The 14,823-nt window shown below is 44.3% G+C and overlaps 1 protein-coding gene across 2 annotated transcripts in view; it reads left to right on the top strand.

Moving 5' to 3' along the window:
* The first annotated feature begins 3,596 nt into the window (after nucleotides 1–3,596).
* LOC101720562 (neuronal acetylcholine receptor subunit alpha-7) overlaps nucleotides 3,597–14,823 on the top strand; it is a 117,209-nt gene continuing 105,982 nt past the window's right edge. Inside the window, exons 1-2 of one of the 2 annotated variants that reach the window (XM_087188257.1) lie at nucleotides 3,597–3,688; nucleotides 4,492–4,631. In XM_087188257.1, the coding sequence (XP_087044383.1) occupies nucleotides 4,623–4,631 (9 nt within the window). In that variant the 5' untranslated portion in view covers nucleotides 3,597–3,688; nucleotides 4,492–4,622. Of the gene's footprint in view, nucleotides 3,689–4,126; nucleotides 4,277–4,491; nucleotides 4,632–14,823 lie in introns of those variants that run through there. The other variant, XM_004852644.4, reaches the window with a different exon arrangement.

Below are 14,823 nucleotides of genomic sequence, written 5' to 3'. Positions count from 1 at the left end.
AGACATTGACATAGGAAAACACTTTATGAACAAAACCTCAGTGGCACAGGAACTTGCACAAGGATCAACAACTGGTATCTCATCTAATTAAAAAGCTTCTGCACTGCAAGAGAAATCACCAACAGAGCTAAGAGACAACCTACAATGTGGGAAAAAATTTTCAGCAACTGTATCTTAGACAACGGACTACTCCCTAGAATATATAAAGAATTGAAAAAAATCAGACTGCCCCAAATTCAAAGACCCAATTCAAAAATGGTCATCTGAAATGAACAGACATTTCTCAGACAAAGAAGTAAAAACAGCAAATAAATATATGAAAAAATGTTCAACATTACTGTCTATTGGAGAGATGCAGATGAAAACAACACTGAGATTCCACCTCACCCCACAAAGAATGGCTGCTATCAAGAAATCAACCAATAACAAATGCTGGCGGGGTTGTGGTGAGAAAGGAACCCTTCTCCATTGTTGGTGGGAGTGCAGACTGGTGCAACCACTGTGGAAATCAGTATGGAGTTACCTCAAAGAACTAGGCTTAGAGGTCCCATTTGACCCAGCTATCCCCCTGCTGAGTATCTTCCCCAAAGAGTTAAAAGAATCTTACCACAGCGATAGATGTGCACCCATGTTTATAGTGGCACAGTTTGTAGTAGTGAAAGCTTGGAAACAGCCCAAGTACCCATCAACTGGAAACTGGATAAAGAAGATGTGGGTTTTTTTTATAAAATGGAGTACTAGTCAGCCATAAAGAACGAGAAACTAGAGACATTTATAGCTAAATAGATGCATATTGAGGCCACCCTCTTAAGTGAAATAAATAGGACACGTATGTGTAAATACCAAATAGTTTCTCTAGTGTGAGAAACTGAAAGTGTAAATAAAGATACACACGGATGAAATGGCCTAATAACATTTCTCGGATTATGTTTCCATCACATGTCATATGACTGTATCGAAATTTAAATTAGGGAGAAGTTTGGCTTATGTGGAGTCTTCTCACTAACTGGAGTTTTTTTTAAGATCATTATTTGTTCAATGTTGGTTTTGGGGAATCTTTCTGAAACAAATCACATTCTCTGGTGTCTTGTTGGTGCTTGAGATGCTTTTTTAAGTTATATGGAAAAATGTTTAAGTGCTTTTCAGTTTTGTTTTGGTTGAGTTCTACTGTATTTGAATATTATTGTAGTTTTTTTCCCCTTGCATTGTTCTTCTTTGAATGGTTTTAATTTTTTGTATGTGTGTGTGTTTGATAATAAAGTTATTTTAAAAATTTAAAAAACAAGAAGATCTTTGATGTTCTTCATCAGTATTGTAAAGTTCTCAGAATTTAGCCTTTGAATGTTGCTTCTGCCCCATATTCCCTCTATGGTTAATGTAAGGATCTTTCACTCCTGGACCATAACCACCCAGGAAAATCACTTGAATTTTTAGATCATGATGGGAGGGAGAAATAAACTTTGATAGTGTTAAGCTAGTGGAAATCTCAGGTTATTATTGCAGCTGATATTACCCCTACCATGATCAACAAGTTTAGCATTTTAAATATATTTTTATAGCTTTTTAAAATTGTCCTATTATGTCAAATTGTGGGACATGAATTTTCCTGATTTATTCTGCCTGTGGACTTTATTTCTACATCCTCCTGTGATGTATAGTCTGTTTCCCTGATGTTTTTTGTTTTACTTTGAACTGATTCTCTTTAGCATTGTGATTTTCTTTTGGAGTCCTGTGTGTGAAGTTACTGAATTCTTCCCCCAGAAGAATCCTTGAATCCTAAACTATGTGGGTGCACACATTTGAACATATGCTTAAAACTGTTGTACATCTGGGGTCTTAAATGTACAATTACCCTTTTTCCCTATCCAGAGTCCAAGCAAAAAGCATTGTTCCTCTCATTTGCAGGAGTAACAGTTGAGTTTTCCTGAACTTTTATATATTAGGAGAAATTTTTCCAAGCTCTAGACTTGAGTAAATATCTCCATTCCAGTTCCCGGTCTTTTATCGGTCGAGCAGCTGCCTCATTGGAATGTGTTAACATTTTAGACTTCTGTCCTTGAGTCCATGTCTTTGTCTCCCTCTCCTGGGGGCTCTGGTAGCAACAACACCTTGTGAGTGATGATGTGCAATTTGTTCTTCACCTCTGTCTCTATAAGCTCAGAGAGGCATCCATTTTTTGTTACATCTTTCTTACCATTTCTTAATACTGAGAACGGGCGCGAGCCTGCAGAATCCCCATCAGATTTGCTCCTAGAAAAATTTACTTCTTCATTTCACAAATGAAAAAAATCTGAGTCTCAGAGAGAGGGTTGAACATAGCCAAACTCACAGACCTGCTGACTGGCATGATGGAGACTGAAACGCAGCTTTCATGCTCACATGGTTAGGAGCTGTGAATCGAGTGAGTGAACTGCGGTCATGGGCCCTCCTGAGGCTAGCAGAGGACAAGGCATATATAGGTTTTTGATCAGTTGTCCCACCTGCAAACGTTTTATTTCGAGGTTTCTGATATGATGCGGGGGCAAGAGCTGTAAGGAAGAAATTCTGGTTTCCAGAATGTGTTCCCATGGCCAGGCTGAAGGAATGGGTGTTCTGGGCTCGTGTCCCTCTGCTAAGCGAGGCAGGCCTCTAGGCCCTTGCGGAATGTGAACAGCAGCTAATACCTTGCAGCACATTCCTTTACCGAGTGCCTATTCAGGGGCCAGATGGGGTGGCGACCAGGAGCCAGATGCCAGCTCCATGGGTTCGCCGAGTCCTCTTTCCCGCTGTCCCCTTCCACTGCTGGGACACCTGCTTTCCAGACCTGGTCCGTTGTCCCCGCTTGTGCACTGTTCTTCCAAAAGCGTCAATTTTCCTGCTTCTAGGCTCTTTCCAGTCATTAGAGCCTATACCAATTAATTGTTTATACATCCATCCGGGAATTGGCATGTCTTCTGAGGACGCTGCATTTCATTGCTCTTCCAATACCTGGGCTTGGTACCCCATTCCTACTGCTGGGGCGCCTTCAAGCTCAGGCACCTGTGGTGAGCCTCTCCCTAGGGGCCAGAGCCATCCCAGACTTCCGTGTCTTAGCCCGTGGGCAAGGCAGCTGCTGTCTGGTCGCCCAGAGCTGACCCGGGAAGTTCAGAGTTCTGGGGTCTGCGGGAAGGAGGGCTACAGCGCCGCCTGTGGCGACGCAGGGACCCGGCCTTAGCTTGCATCGCCCCGAAGCCCTTGTCAGACCCTCCCCACTTCTACTCCTCTCTTCTAGAGCCACGCCTTCTCTACAACCCCGGCTCTGTCTTCCTCCAGGATGCTCGGGCTGGTGTCCTGGCGGAACTTCTCCTTGCTATGAACTGCCTTGGGTTCAAAAAGGCCTAGATATGATCATCAAGGTTTTGTTTTATTTTTATTTGTGTAAATGCATGTTTGCAGTACATAATGCTGACGTTCATTGTGAGGACTTGGGACGTGTACATACACACCTTAACTCTTTTTATCCCCCCACCCCCCTCACTAAGTTTTAGCAGTTCTTCCAGCAAGAGGCTGGAGTTAACTTTTCAGTCTTCGGAATAAAAAGAAAAGGAGACCAAATCAGGCGAGCTGCTGAGAATTCCCCCACACATTTGCAGCGCCTCTCCTGCGCCACAGACTGAGCCCAGCGCTGCCAGAACGGAGCCCAAAATCCAGCTGCCGACGCCAGCAGGGGGTAGCTGCAAGGACTAGAGTTCTGTGGGATCCGGGAGGGGACCCCCTCTGCGGGGCCGGGCAGGTTGGGGAGTCTTCCGAAGTCGGCTTTCCGGTGGCTGCCAGCGGGCGGCTGGCACAGCGGAGGGAATCCAGAAGGGCTGGGTTCCAGAATGATCCCGAAACAGCTCCTGCGGCGCACAGGAGGGAGCTGCCAGGGGACAAAGGATGCCAGGGTCAGGGCCAGGCCGGGGAGCCCCCGCGAGCCCCCGCGAGCACGGAGGCGCGGTCCCCGAGGCGCGGCGCGCAGGGCCAAGCGGGGGCGCCTGGGGCGCGGGTGCCCGGAGCCTCCAGCGCGGGGCGCGTCCTCGGGGGCCGGGCCGGAGCGCGGGGAGAGGGCCGAGCGTCACGTGGAGGCGCGGGGGCGGAGGCGCGGGGGCGCGCGCGGCTCTTTAAAGGCGCGAGCCGGGTCGGAGCGGTGCGCGGCGGCCGCAGGCGCAGGCTCGGGCGACAGCGGAGACGCCGGCGGGCGCAGGCAACAGCCGGGGACCCAGCATGCGCGGCCCGCGGGGAGGCGCCTGGCTGGCGCTGGCCGCGTCGCTCCTGCACGGTAAAGCGCCGCTCCTAGCCCTGCGCTCTCGCGCTCCCGCGCCTCTGCTCCTCGCGGGGTCCCGGGCACACCCGGGCGGCTCCGAGCGCGGCGCGCCGGGCGGGTCGGGGTCCCCGCCGGCGGGGCGCTGCCGGGGTAGGGGTCGCGGGCTGAGGGCCAGGGCTGCACCCCGCCGGCCTTCCCTGAGCAGCTCTCCGGGCTCTCTTCTTCCGAAGTGTCCCTGCAAGGCGAGTTCCAGAGGAAGCTCTACAAGGAGCTGGTGAAGAACTACAACCCCTTGGAGAGGCCCGTGGCCAACGACTCGCAGCCGCTCGTCGTGTACTTCTCCCTCAGCCTGCTGCAGATCATGGACGTGGTGAGTCCGGCGCCGGGTGCAGGGCTGTCCTCGCCCGCGGGCTCCCGGGGTCTGCCGGCGGCGGCCGGGTAGCTTGGCCCGGACCCCAGCCGCCCGGGCCGCCTGCCTGGGTCTCCCCCGGCGGAGGAGGCATGGCTGGCGGTGGGTCCGCTCCCGGCTACCCGTGCTTGGTACTTGGCTCCCATCTTCCCCTCAGCTTAGGAACTCAAGGAAAAGTATCCGGAGTTGGCAAGCGGTCTCAGGACCGGTGCGAATGGTCACATTTTAGCTTCTTTGGAGTCAGCGAGACTAAGGGATTCCAGGCAGGGCAGACACTTCTGGGTTTTCCTGCCGCTCCTGCGCGGCATTCAGAGCAGAGGTAGAGGCCTGGCCCGGGGCTCCGTGCCGTGCCTGGTGAATCTGACTGGGCAGAGGGCGGAGGCCAGCGCTGGGTGCTGAGACTGCCACTCCCATCTTCGTCCTGAACATTTGCCCCTTCCCGGTGAGGACGGAAGGCAGTCCTGCACTCAGGACTCAGGCTCCACACCAGGGCTACACTTTTCTGTCCTTTCGGGCAGCTGCTGCGAGCTCCCGCCTCTCGCCTTGTAGCCTTGTCAGTGGCAGTCTGTGCAATAACCACGCCAACTTGCCTTGCTCCTCCAGAGGGCTCTGGGTGTCCTGCCCTCGTTGGTGCAGCCTTCCTACAGTACCGGTGCTTCACAGAAGCGTTTCATTCATTCTAAGTGGGTCTGAACGTCTTCTCTCTACCAGGTATTGGGTTCTGGAGCCCAAGGGGGCGGGGTAAGGTGAGACAAAGGGATAACGATGCTCATGGGGAGGGGTTAATATGGCAGCAAATATGTGTGATTGATAATTAGCTGCTACTCCAGGTAGAAAATGCTAAGGGTCAGCACGGGAGTTCAAGTAAAGAGGTATAAGGTGACAGGTGATATTTCATAATCCTGCACATGGTTATCCACCACCGTGCTGATGCTACTTAATCTGGTTAATGGCTTCCTTTCTCATATTACAGCTGTGTCAGATGTGCACTTCTTCCTCCAACAACATCGTGCTTTAAATACTGAATGCGTGCTTGCGGGTAGGAAAAGTTGTTGTGAGATAAGATAGCTGCTAGCCTCTGCTTTCCTGTTTTGTAAGTCAGGTGCTGTTTGCAGAGCACAAGCTACAGGAAAGACGAAAGGTTGGAGATTTTGAGGTAGACGGACAGAAGCTGAACAAAGCAGTTCTGGAGGTGATGTGTTGATGGAAGCCAGGTTGGAGGAAGTGGAGGTGCTGCAAAGGCTGTGGGGTGGAGAGGGGAAATACAGACCCCAGGGCATTTGCCGAGATAGCAGCTTGCAGAGAAGCTCCTTGATTTCTTTAAGGAGCTCATAGTTGTACCTGGGTTTTGGTAGCTTCTGGCTGTGCTGGGCTCCAGAGGGCTGATCTTAGGTAAGTTTCTTGAGTATCCAGAACCTTGACTCTCTTGTTAAGAGAATGGAGACTGTAGTACTTCCTGGGTCCTCGTCATATGATTAAAAACTATAGAGACAACTGTAAGAGACTCCAAAGCTAGACGCTGGGCGTTTTCATACAAGAACCACATAGGGAAGGGCCCAACAGCTGAGCTCACACGTTCCGCAAGTGGCTCATGATAGGAGGAGAAAGGGAGTCAGGTCCCCCCTCTTCCGCCCTTGCTCAGGCCTGCTCTAGCTGGGTGTCCCCTGCTCCATAGCAGCCTCTCAAGCGAGCCTGCTTGCCTTGGCTGGACAGTGTGATAGTGTAGGGGCCACTCAGCCTAGGAGCATGTGCAAGCGAGGGGAGACACCTTTGGAGAGGAGACCACTGCCCACTCATGGAGAGCTGCAAGGTTTCATTCTAGGCACCTTTGCCTCAATAAACAGGTTCCCAAGGGCATGAGCTAATGGTCATACATGCATGACTGTCCATCAGGAGGCTTGAACCATCCGCTTTGGAAATGGATCTAAACACTTTTATAGGTCCTTTGACTAATAAAATTAAATCAGAGCTGCCCAGCAGCAAGACATATGAATTATGGCCTCATTGGGAACGTGTTATGGGACTCTGAAGGAATCCCATTAGTAGGAGGCATGCTGGCTCTTAGGAAAAGTTAAGGTGTAAGTTAGCATTAATGATATGAAAAATTTACAAAGTTTCTTACATTAGAAAAATTTTTTTAAAATAGCAAATCTTAGGCACTGTGTGTCTTCCTTTCAGTATCAGAAAGACACATGTGAAGATGGCTTTCAGCAGCCAGGGTCACGGGAGGGTAGGGGTGAGGGAGAGTTGCAGTCTCACCTTGGTTGTGAAGACTTGAACTTCCTAGCCAGGAAAGCTGTGTGTTTGTGGAGTGTCCTTCAGGAAGTGAATTCATTTTCCTAAGCCCTGATGTCTCATGTGTAAAATGAGAAGAATACTATCCCCTTCAAGTGCCTGCCACACACTGATGCTTCACAGAGTTTGTTCCATCTTAATTCTGTAGCCATTCAGCTCGGATGGCAGGGAGCCTGTGCCTGGAAGGGTGTGATGGCCTTCCCTGCCCAGGGTGATTAGTCAGAGTGAGGAGGAGAACCCACCTGGACCCACAGGTCCCTTACCAGCATCTGCTGCCTCTCTTAGACTGAGGAGCCTCTTTGGCAGAACAAAGTCAGCTTAATCTGCTTGCACTGGCTGAACTGGAACTGAGTGAATGTGACTGTCCTAAGCTCCTGGATGAGAAGGAAGTGTCTATATCAGCCATAATGAAATATGCAAACATTTGTATTCCAGGCCTGCTGGGCTCTCCCTAAATTTGAAGCATTTCCAGATCTTTTCAGATGAAATCTCAGCTCCGTGGATCAGAGACACTGTGGTTCTCAGAAGGGAATCTATGTGACACAATCTTGGCTGGTACAGATTCCTTTACAAATTCAATTCCAGGGATCACTTGCCCATTCCAACCGAGCTGTTCTAGAGGCCACAGTTGTCTCCCTCTCCGCACCAAAATGTTTTATTATTATTGTTCCCCTTTTTGTCAGGAGAAATTTCCTGGCTGGAGTAATATGGAGGTGGCATGTGGTGCTACGTATTTTATTTTCATGAAAAATCATTTGTCCTTTTATCAGTTTATTCCACATATATTTATTGGGCTCCAAGTGTGGACTTTGCTGGACTCTGAGAATTCACAGATGAATAAGGGATGGTTTCTACTTTCAGATATCTCACAGTCTAGATAGGGAGGCTAACAGTAAATCTACAATGACCGCGTGCGATGAAATTTCACACAGACATCTGTACTAAGTGCTACAGATCAGCAGAGGAAAACATTTCCTACCACAGTGGTTGGGAAGGGTCTTGAAAGGGAGGTCATCAGCGTTCCTAAGGTGAGTAGGAATTTGCCAGTTGGAGAACATAGGAAGAGCTTTCAGGACCTGGGCACAAAGTGTGGAAGGGTAGGGGAGCAGTGTACATTCTGCAAGGTGTGTTCTGCAGAATCTTGGCTCCTGGTTGATCTGTGCTGCAGGTTTTGCTATAAAACTTCTTGAAGTTTAGCATGCTTATGTTTATCGAGACCTTCTAAGAGAAGAATATAGTATTGGCCAAACTACTAGCAGTCTTACTGACCCTCCTGTCTGATTATGCTCTAGAAACACACCTTCTCAGAGAAAAGCTGTGACTGTTATTGGAAGGTGATGCTAGTGTGTGAGTTGTCTTGGACTCTGCAGAGTTCACGTGTTGCCTTGGGCCCTGGTCGGGGTGTCTCAGAGGGAGAGGAGAGGCAGCCGCCAGGGAGTGTGGTGGAGCTGCAGACTGGGTTGCCTCAGCATATTCTCTTGGATGGAAAAATCCAAACCAGGATACTTGTATTAAATCCAAGAAGTATAAATTATAGATTCAAATGAAAAAATGTGCATATATTTTAAATCTAAAATTTGAGTCTTCAAAGGAAGTATTTTATCCACTGGGGTCTGCTCCAGTTAGTTAGGGCCCCCTTGGTGAAGCACTGGGTAGGGAGTGAGAAGGTATGGTGAATTTCTGAGCAGGGGAGAAGGAGCTTGGTTATGTGAGCTAGAAGATGCTGAGAACATTGAGTATTGGATGGCTTACAGAGGGAAAATACAGGTAAAGAATATGAAGGTTTTTCTTAGTTCATTTCCTGTTGCTATAACAGAATACCTGAGATTGTGTAATTTATAAGGAACGTGGTTTATTTTGGCTCATGGTTATGGAGGCTGGGAACTTCAGGAGCATGGTGCTGGCTGATGAGGACCTTTGCTGCTTTAGCTCCTTCAAAAAGTAGAAGGAGAAGTGGGCACATGCAGAAGAGAAAAGACAGGTGGGCAGCCTCCGTGATAACAACCTGTCCTTGCAGTAGCTAATCCAGTCCCGTGGGAATGAATCCAGTCCCCTGAGCACGGCACTCATCCGCTCATGCTGGCTCTGCACTGTGACCCAAGCACCTCCCACTATGCCTCACCTCCCCACTGTACTGCATCGAGGAATTTGAGTTTCAACACACGAACTTTTGGGTGAACACTAGAATGACCTAGGAGAGGAGGAAAGTGGACAGATGTTTGGGATGCACCATCTGTGATATGTAACCCTGGGTGTGAACACCATGGACGTAGATCAGGTGAAGTGAAGGTGCCTCAGCTATTCCCAAATGCGTACTCTGACTTTCTGTGTTTATTAATTTGCCCCATGAGCGTGTCCCTGGGTAGGAATGAGGTAATACCTAAGAAATCGTCTGGAAGTGAGTGGAAGTTCTAAATGGCTGACTGTTTCCGTAATATTTCTCCTCCACTCGTGCCACTGGGTCAGTTGCTTGGACGCATACATCTAAAGGCCATTCACAGGTTGATTTGCATAAAATAAGTGCACACAGTTTTGAAAACATGTCTGGAAGGCAAGGTGTTTAAAACAAATAATATGAATCAATACACAGTTATACCCAAATACAAAACACACATTATGCATGCATGATTGCTGGAATTTTATTGAGTTTTGGACTGCAAATCTAGCTTTTTGGTTGCACAACACTAGAAGCGAGTGGTCACACATTTAGAAAGCAGCCATGGTTGTGGGGCCCAGTGTCCCCAGGGCTTGTGGTTTACCTGAAGTCCTTTTGGTAACCCTTGCTCAGGCTCATTAGGGGTATGATTCTGTATTTACTTGCTACTATATAAAATGCCAAAACTGTAACTGAGTATTATTGGATATTACTTATATTAATTGCATTCCTGGAATACATTCTGAGAATAAATGCCCAAGGTAAGATTAGGTAATTATCCTAATAATTTTTTCTAAATAGTTTGCTTTTTTTAGAGCAGTTTTAGGTTCACAGCAAAATGAAGAGGATGAGAAAACATTTCTCATACACTTTCACATAACCTCTTTTTATTACCATACCCCACTAATGGCACCTTTGTTACATTTGATAAAACTATGTATCATTGTCATCCAAAGTCCACAATTTACGTTAGGTTTTTCCTCATGGTGGTGTGCATATTATAGACTTGGACAGATGTGTAATGACCTGTATCCACCATTACTGTGTCAGGCAGGATAGTTTCACAGCCCTCAGATCCTTTGTGCTATGCCTTCTTGTATCTATCCTGGCAACATGAATCTTTTTACTCTTTGCATAGTTGTGCTTTTCTGAAAATGTCATATAGTTAGAGCCATACAGTATGTAACTCTTTCAAATTGCCTTCTTTCATTTAGTAATATGTATTTAAAATCCTCCATGAGTTTTCACAACCTGACAGCTCATTTCTTTTTAGCTATGAATAATGTTACATTATGGATGGATCACAGTTTATCTCATTTACTGAAGGACATCCTGTTTGCTTTCAAATTTTGGCAATTGGGAGTAAAGCTGTTATAACCATCTATATACTGGTTTTTCATGTAGATTTAAGTTTTCGGCACCTTTGGGTAAATATAAAAAATGGTAATTACTGGACTGAATGGTAAAAATATGTTTAGTTTTGTAAGAAACTCCCAGACTGTCTTCCCAAGTAGTCGAACCACTTTTCATTCTCGGCAACAATAGATCAGAGTTCCTCTTGCTTCCCAGCTGCACCAGCTTTGGATGTTGTTATTGTTCCAGATTTTCTCCTTTCTAATAGACGTGTAGTGAGATCTCATTCTTTTATTTTGTATTTTTCTGATGACATAAAACGTGGAACATTTTTCGTGGGCTTATTTCCTATCTCTATTTCTTTGCTGAAGTGTCTATTAAGATCTTTAACATGTGTTTCACTCAGGTTTTTTGTTTTCTAGTTTTTAATTTTATGAGATGAGAACTTTGTATGTACTTGAATAACAGTCCTTTATCAGATGTGTCTTACAGACATTTTCTCTCAAGCTGTGAATGTCTTCTCATTTTCCTGACAGTGTTTTTCATACAGCAGAAGTTAATTTTGATGAAGTCCCCTCCCTCTCTCCCTCCCGCTCCTCCTTTCCTTCTTCTAAGAAGGGTATAAGATCTGTGTCATCTGATTCTTCCTTTCCTTTCCTTTCTTTCTGTTCCTTCCCTCTCTCCTTCCCCTTCCCTTCCCCTCCCTTCCTCTTCTCTTTTCTTCTTTTCTACATGGATATCCAGTTGTACAATTTTTGAAAAGACTCTCAGTTTAGTATATGAGTCTCTTTCTGAACTCTGTTCAGGTCATTTTGTCTATTTATCTCTTCTTTTAACAATACCGTATTTTCTTGATCATTGTTGCTTTATAGTAAGTCCTGAAGTTGAGTTATGTCAGTCCTCCAAGTTTGTTTTTCTTCAGTATTTATTGAGTATTCTGGTCTTTGGCGTTTTCATATAAACTTTAGAATCAGTTCGTCAGTCTCCACAAAATATCTTACTAGGATTTTCACTGGGATTCCATAGTAATCTACACAGACCAAGATGGGAAGAACTAGTTTCTTGACAGTATTGAGTCCATAAAAATGGAATTGTTCTCCGTTTATTTGGTATCTTCCATCAGAGTTTTGTAGTTTTCCTCATAAACACTTTTTATCTTGTTAGACTTATACCTAAGATAATGTACATATTTACTTTTTAGGTGTTTAGATAGTATTATGTTTACATTTCTAAGTCTATTTGTTCATTGCTGGTAAATAGGAAAGTTATTAGCTTTTGTATATTAACCTTATGTTCTCCAACCTTGGTATAATGACTTCTTAGCTCCAGAAGATATTTTTACTTGGCAACTCAGATTTTCTACATAGACTGCTATGTCCCTTGCAAACAATTTTATTTCTTCTTTCCAATCTGCATATCTTTATTTCCTTATTTTACTGCATCAGCTAACAATTCCAGTATGGTACTGAAAAGGAGTGATGCCTCATTCCTCATCTTAGTGGAAAGGCTTTGAGTTTTTTACCAGTAAGCATGAACTTAGCTGTAAGGTTTTCATAGATATTCTTTATCAAGTTGAAGGAGTTGCCCTGTTCTTAGTTTACTGAAAGTTTATTTTTATCATTAATAAATGTTTATTTTTGTCAAATGCTTTTGCGGCATCTATTGATAAGATCATGTGATTTCTCCTTTTTGGCTAGTTGATTTGGTAGATTTAATTAATTCATATGTATATTTTGAACAGGCTTTGCATAACTGAAATAAATCCAGTTTGGTCATGTTATTTAATTGTTTCTTTTTTGGGGGGGTACTGGGGATCTAACTTGGGACTTTGTGGTTGCAAGGCAGGCAGCCGAACAACTGAGCCTAAACCCTGGGCTCATGGTATTTAACTGTACTTTTACCTTGTTGAATTTAATTTGCTTCTATTTTGTTGAAGATTTTGCTATTGTGATCATGAATGATACTGGCCTGTAGTTGGCTTTTCTTGTAATGTCTCTCTGCTTTTGGTACCAGTATAATACTGACTGCATAGAATGATTTAGGAAGTATTCCTCATGCTTCTGTCTTCTGAAAGAGACCATGGGGAAGTGGTGTATTTTCTCCCTTCAATCGTAGGTAGAATTTTCCAGGGAACCCATCTAGGCCTCATGCTTTCTGTTATTGGTTGAGATTCTTTAATAAATACAGGCACATTCAAATTATCCATTTTTTCTTGTATGAATTTTGGCACACTACGCCTTTCGAAGAATTGGTCTCTTTTAGTTTACCAAATTGTGACCATACAGTTCATAATCCTCATTATATCATTTAATTCATTTTAATGCCCAAAGGGTCTGTTGTAGTATCCTCTTTTTCATTTCTAACATTAGTAATTTATGTTCCGTGATTGCCTTAGAGATTGCAATGCACATGTAAACTAACCCAGGTCTACTTTCAAATTGCACTGTTTCCACTTCAGGGATTTTATGAGTACCTTCTAATAACATAATAACCATATATTTATATGGTGTATATATTCTTGCTAACAAATTATTATCTAATACATTAAAATAAAAACTTTTAACCTCCACTTGTTCCTTCTTTAGCAATCTTTTTTTTAAATGTAGATTTGAGTTTTTGACCTCAAATATGCTCATTTCACTTCTTTCCAGATAATTTCTTTCAACCTTTCTTAAAAAGATGGTCTACTTGACAACAAATTCTCTCAATTTTTGTTTTCATGAGACAATCATTATTTTTCCTTTACTTTTGAAGGGTATTTTCTCAGGGTACTGAATTCTAGGTTTGTTTTTTTTTCTCTTTACACTATAAATATTTAATCCCATTTTCTTCTTGCTTGCCTGCTTTTTTAAAATTAATTTTATTGGTATGTTTTAGGTATACAATATAATGACATTCATCATTGGAAATTTGCACCTTTACATAATCTCTCTTGGTTATTTTTTTCCCCATTCCCCTGCCCTCCCTTCAACCCCTCCATGCCTCCCTATGTACAAAGACATTGTTTCCCTTTTCTCATTTTCTCATACTAATTCCATTCCCTTCTTTCTTTTCCCCTATTCCTCCCACTTCCTCTTCCCCTTTGCCCCTTTTCTTCCTATTTCACATTATCTATTATACCTTTAGTCCTTATTTATACTTTCAGTTTCTCACATTAAACTATTCAGTATTTACACGTGTGTGCCCTATTTATTTCACTGAAGAGTATCCCCTCAATGTGCACCCATTTAGCTATAAATGTCTCTAATTTCTCATTTTTTATGGCTGAATAGTACTCCATTTTATAAAAAAACCATGTTTTCTTTATCCAGTCTCCACTTGATGGGCATTTGGGCTGCTTCCAAGTTTTACCTGTTAAAAACTGTGCTGCTATGAACATGAGTGCACATATATCACTGTGGTATGATTCTTTTGATTCTTTGGGGAAGATACCCAGCAGGGGGAATAGCTAGGTCAAATGGGACTTCCAGTCGTAGTTCTTTGAGGTATCTCCATACTGATTTCCACAGTGGATGCACCAGTCTACACTCCCACCAGCGGTGGAGCAGGGTTCCTCTTTCCCCACAGCCCTACCAGCATTTGTTATTGGTTGATTTCTTGATGGCAGCCATTCTTTCTGGAGTGAGGTGGAATCTCAGCATTGTTTTCATTTGCATCTCTCCAGTGACCAGTGATGATGAACGTTTTTTCATGTTTATTTGCTATTTCTACTTCTTTGGTGAGAAATGTCTGTTCATTTCAGATGCCCATTTTTGGATTGGGTCTTTAAATTTGGGAGGTCTGATTTTTTTAAGTTCTTTATAGATTCGAGATAGTTGACCTTTGTCTGAGGAAGAGCAGGTGAAGATTTTTTCCGTCATTCTAGGTTGTGTCTTCATACTGTTGGTGGTTTCTCTTGCTGTGCAGAAGCTTTTTAATAAGAAGAAATCCCACTTGTTGATTGTTTGTACTAGTTCATGGGTAACTGAGGTTTTGTTCATAAAATCTTTTCCTACACTGATGTCTTCAAGAGTTCTACCTAACCTGTGTTCCAGCTGGTTCAGTGTTTCTATTTTAATATTTAGATCTTTAATCCATTTTGATTTTAGTTGAGTGCATGGTGAGAGATATAGGTCTAGTTTTAATCTTTGCCAAGTTGAAACCCAGTTTCTCCAGCACCATTTATTAAAGAGGCCATCTTTCCCCCAGTGAGGGTGTTTGGCTCCTTTATTGAAGATGAGGTGGCTGAATGTGTCTGGAGTTGTTTCTGCATCTTCTAATCTGTTCCACTGGTCCTCTGGTCTGTTTCTTTGCCGGTATCATGCTGTTTTTAACACAGTAGCTTTGTAGTATGGTTTCAAGTTGGGGGTT

The sequence above is a fragment of the Heterocephalus glaber genome, unplaced genomic scaffold, assembly GCF_053883595.1.
Source record: "Heterocephalus glaber isolate CG9 unplaced genomic scaffold, H.glaber_assembly_v1.0 deba00001531, whole genome shotgun sequence".
Lineage (NCBI taxonomy): Eukaryota > Metazoa > Chordata > Mammalia > Rodentia > Bathyergidae > Heterocephalus > Heterocephalus glaber.
Note: the sequence above shows the minus strand (reverse complement) of the source record. Positions and strands in the feature narration are given on the sequence as shown.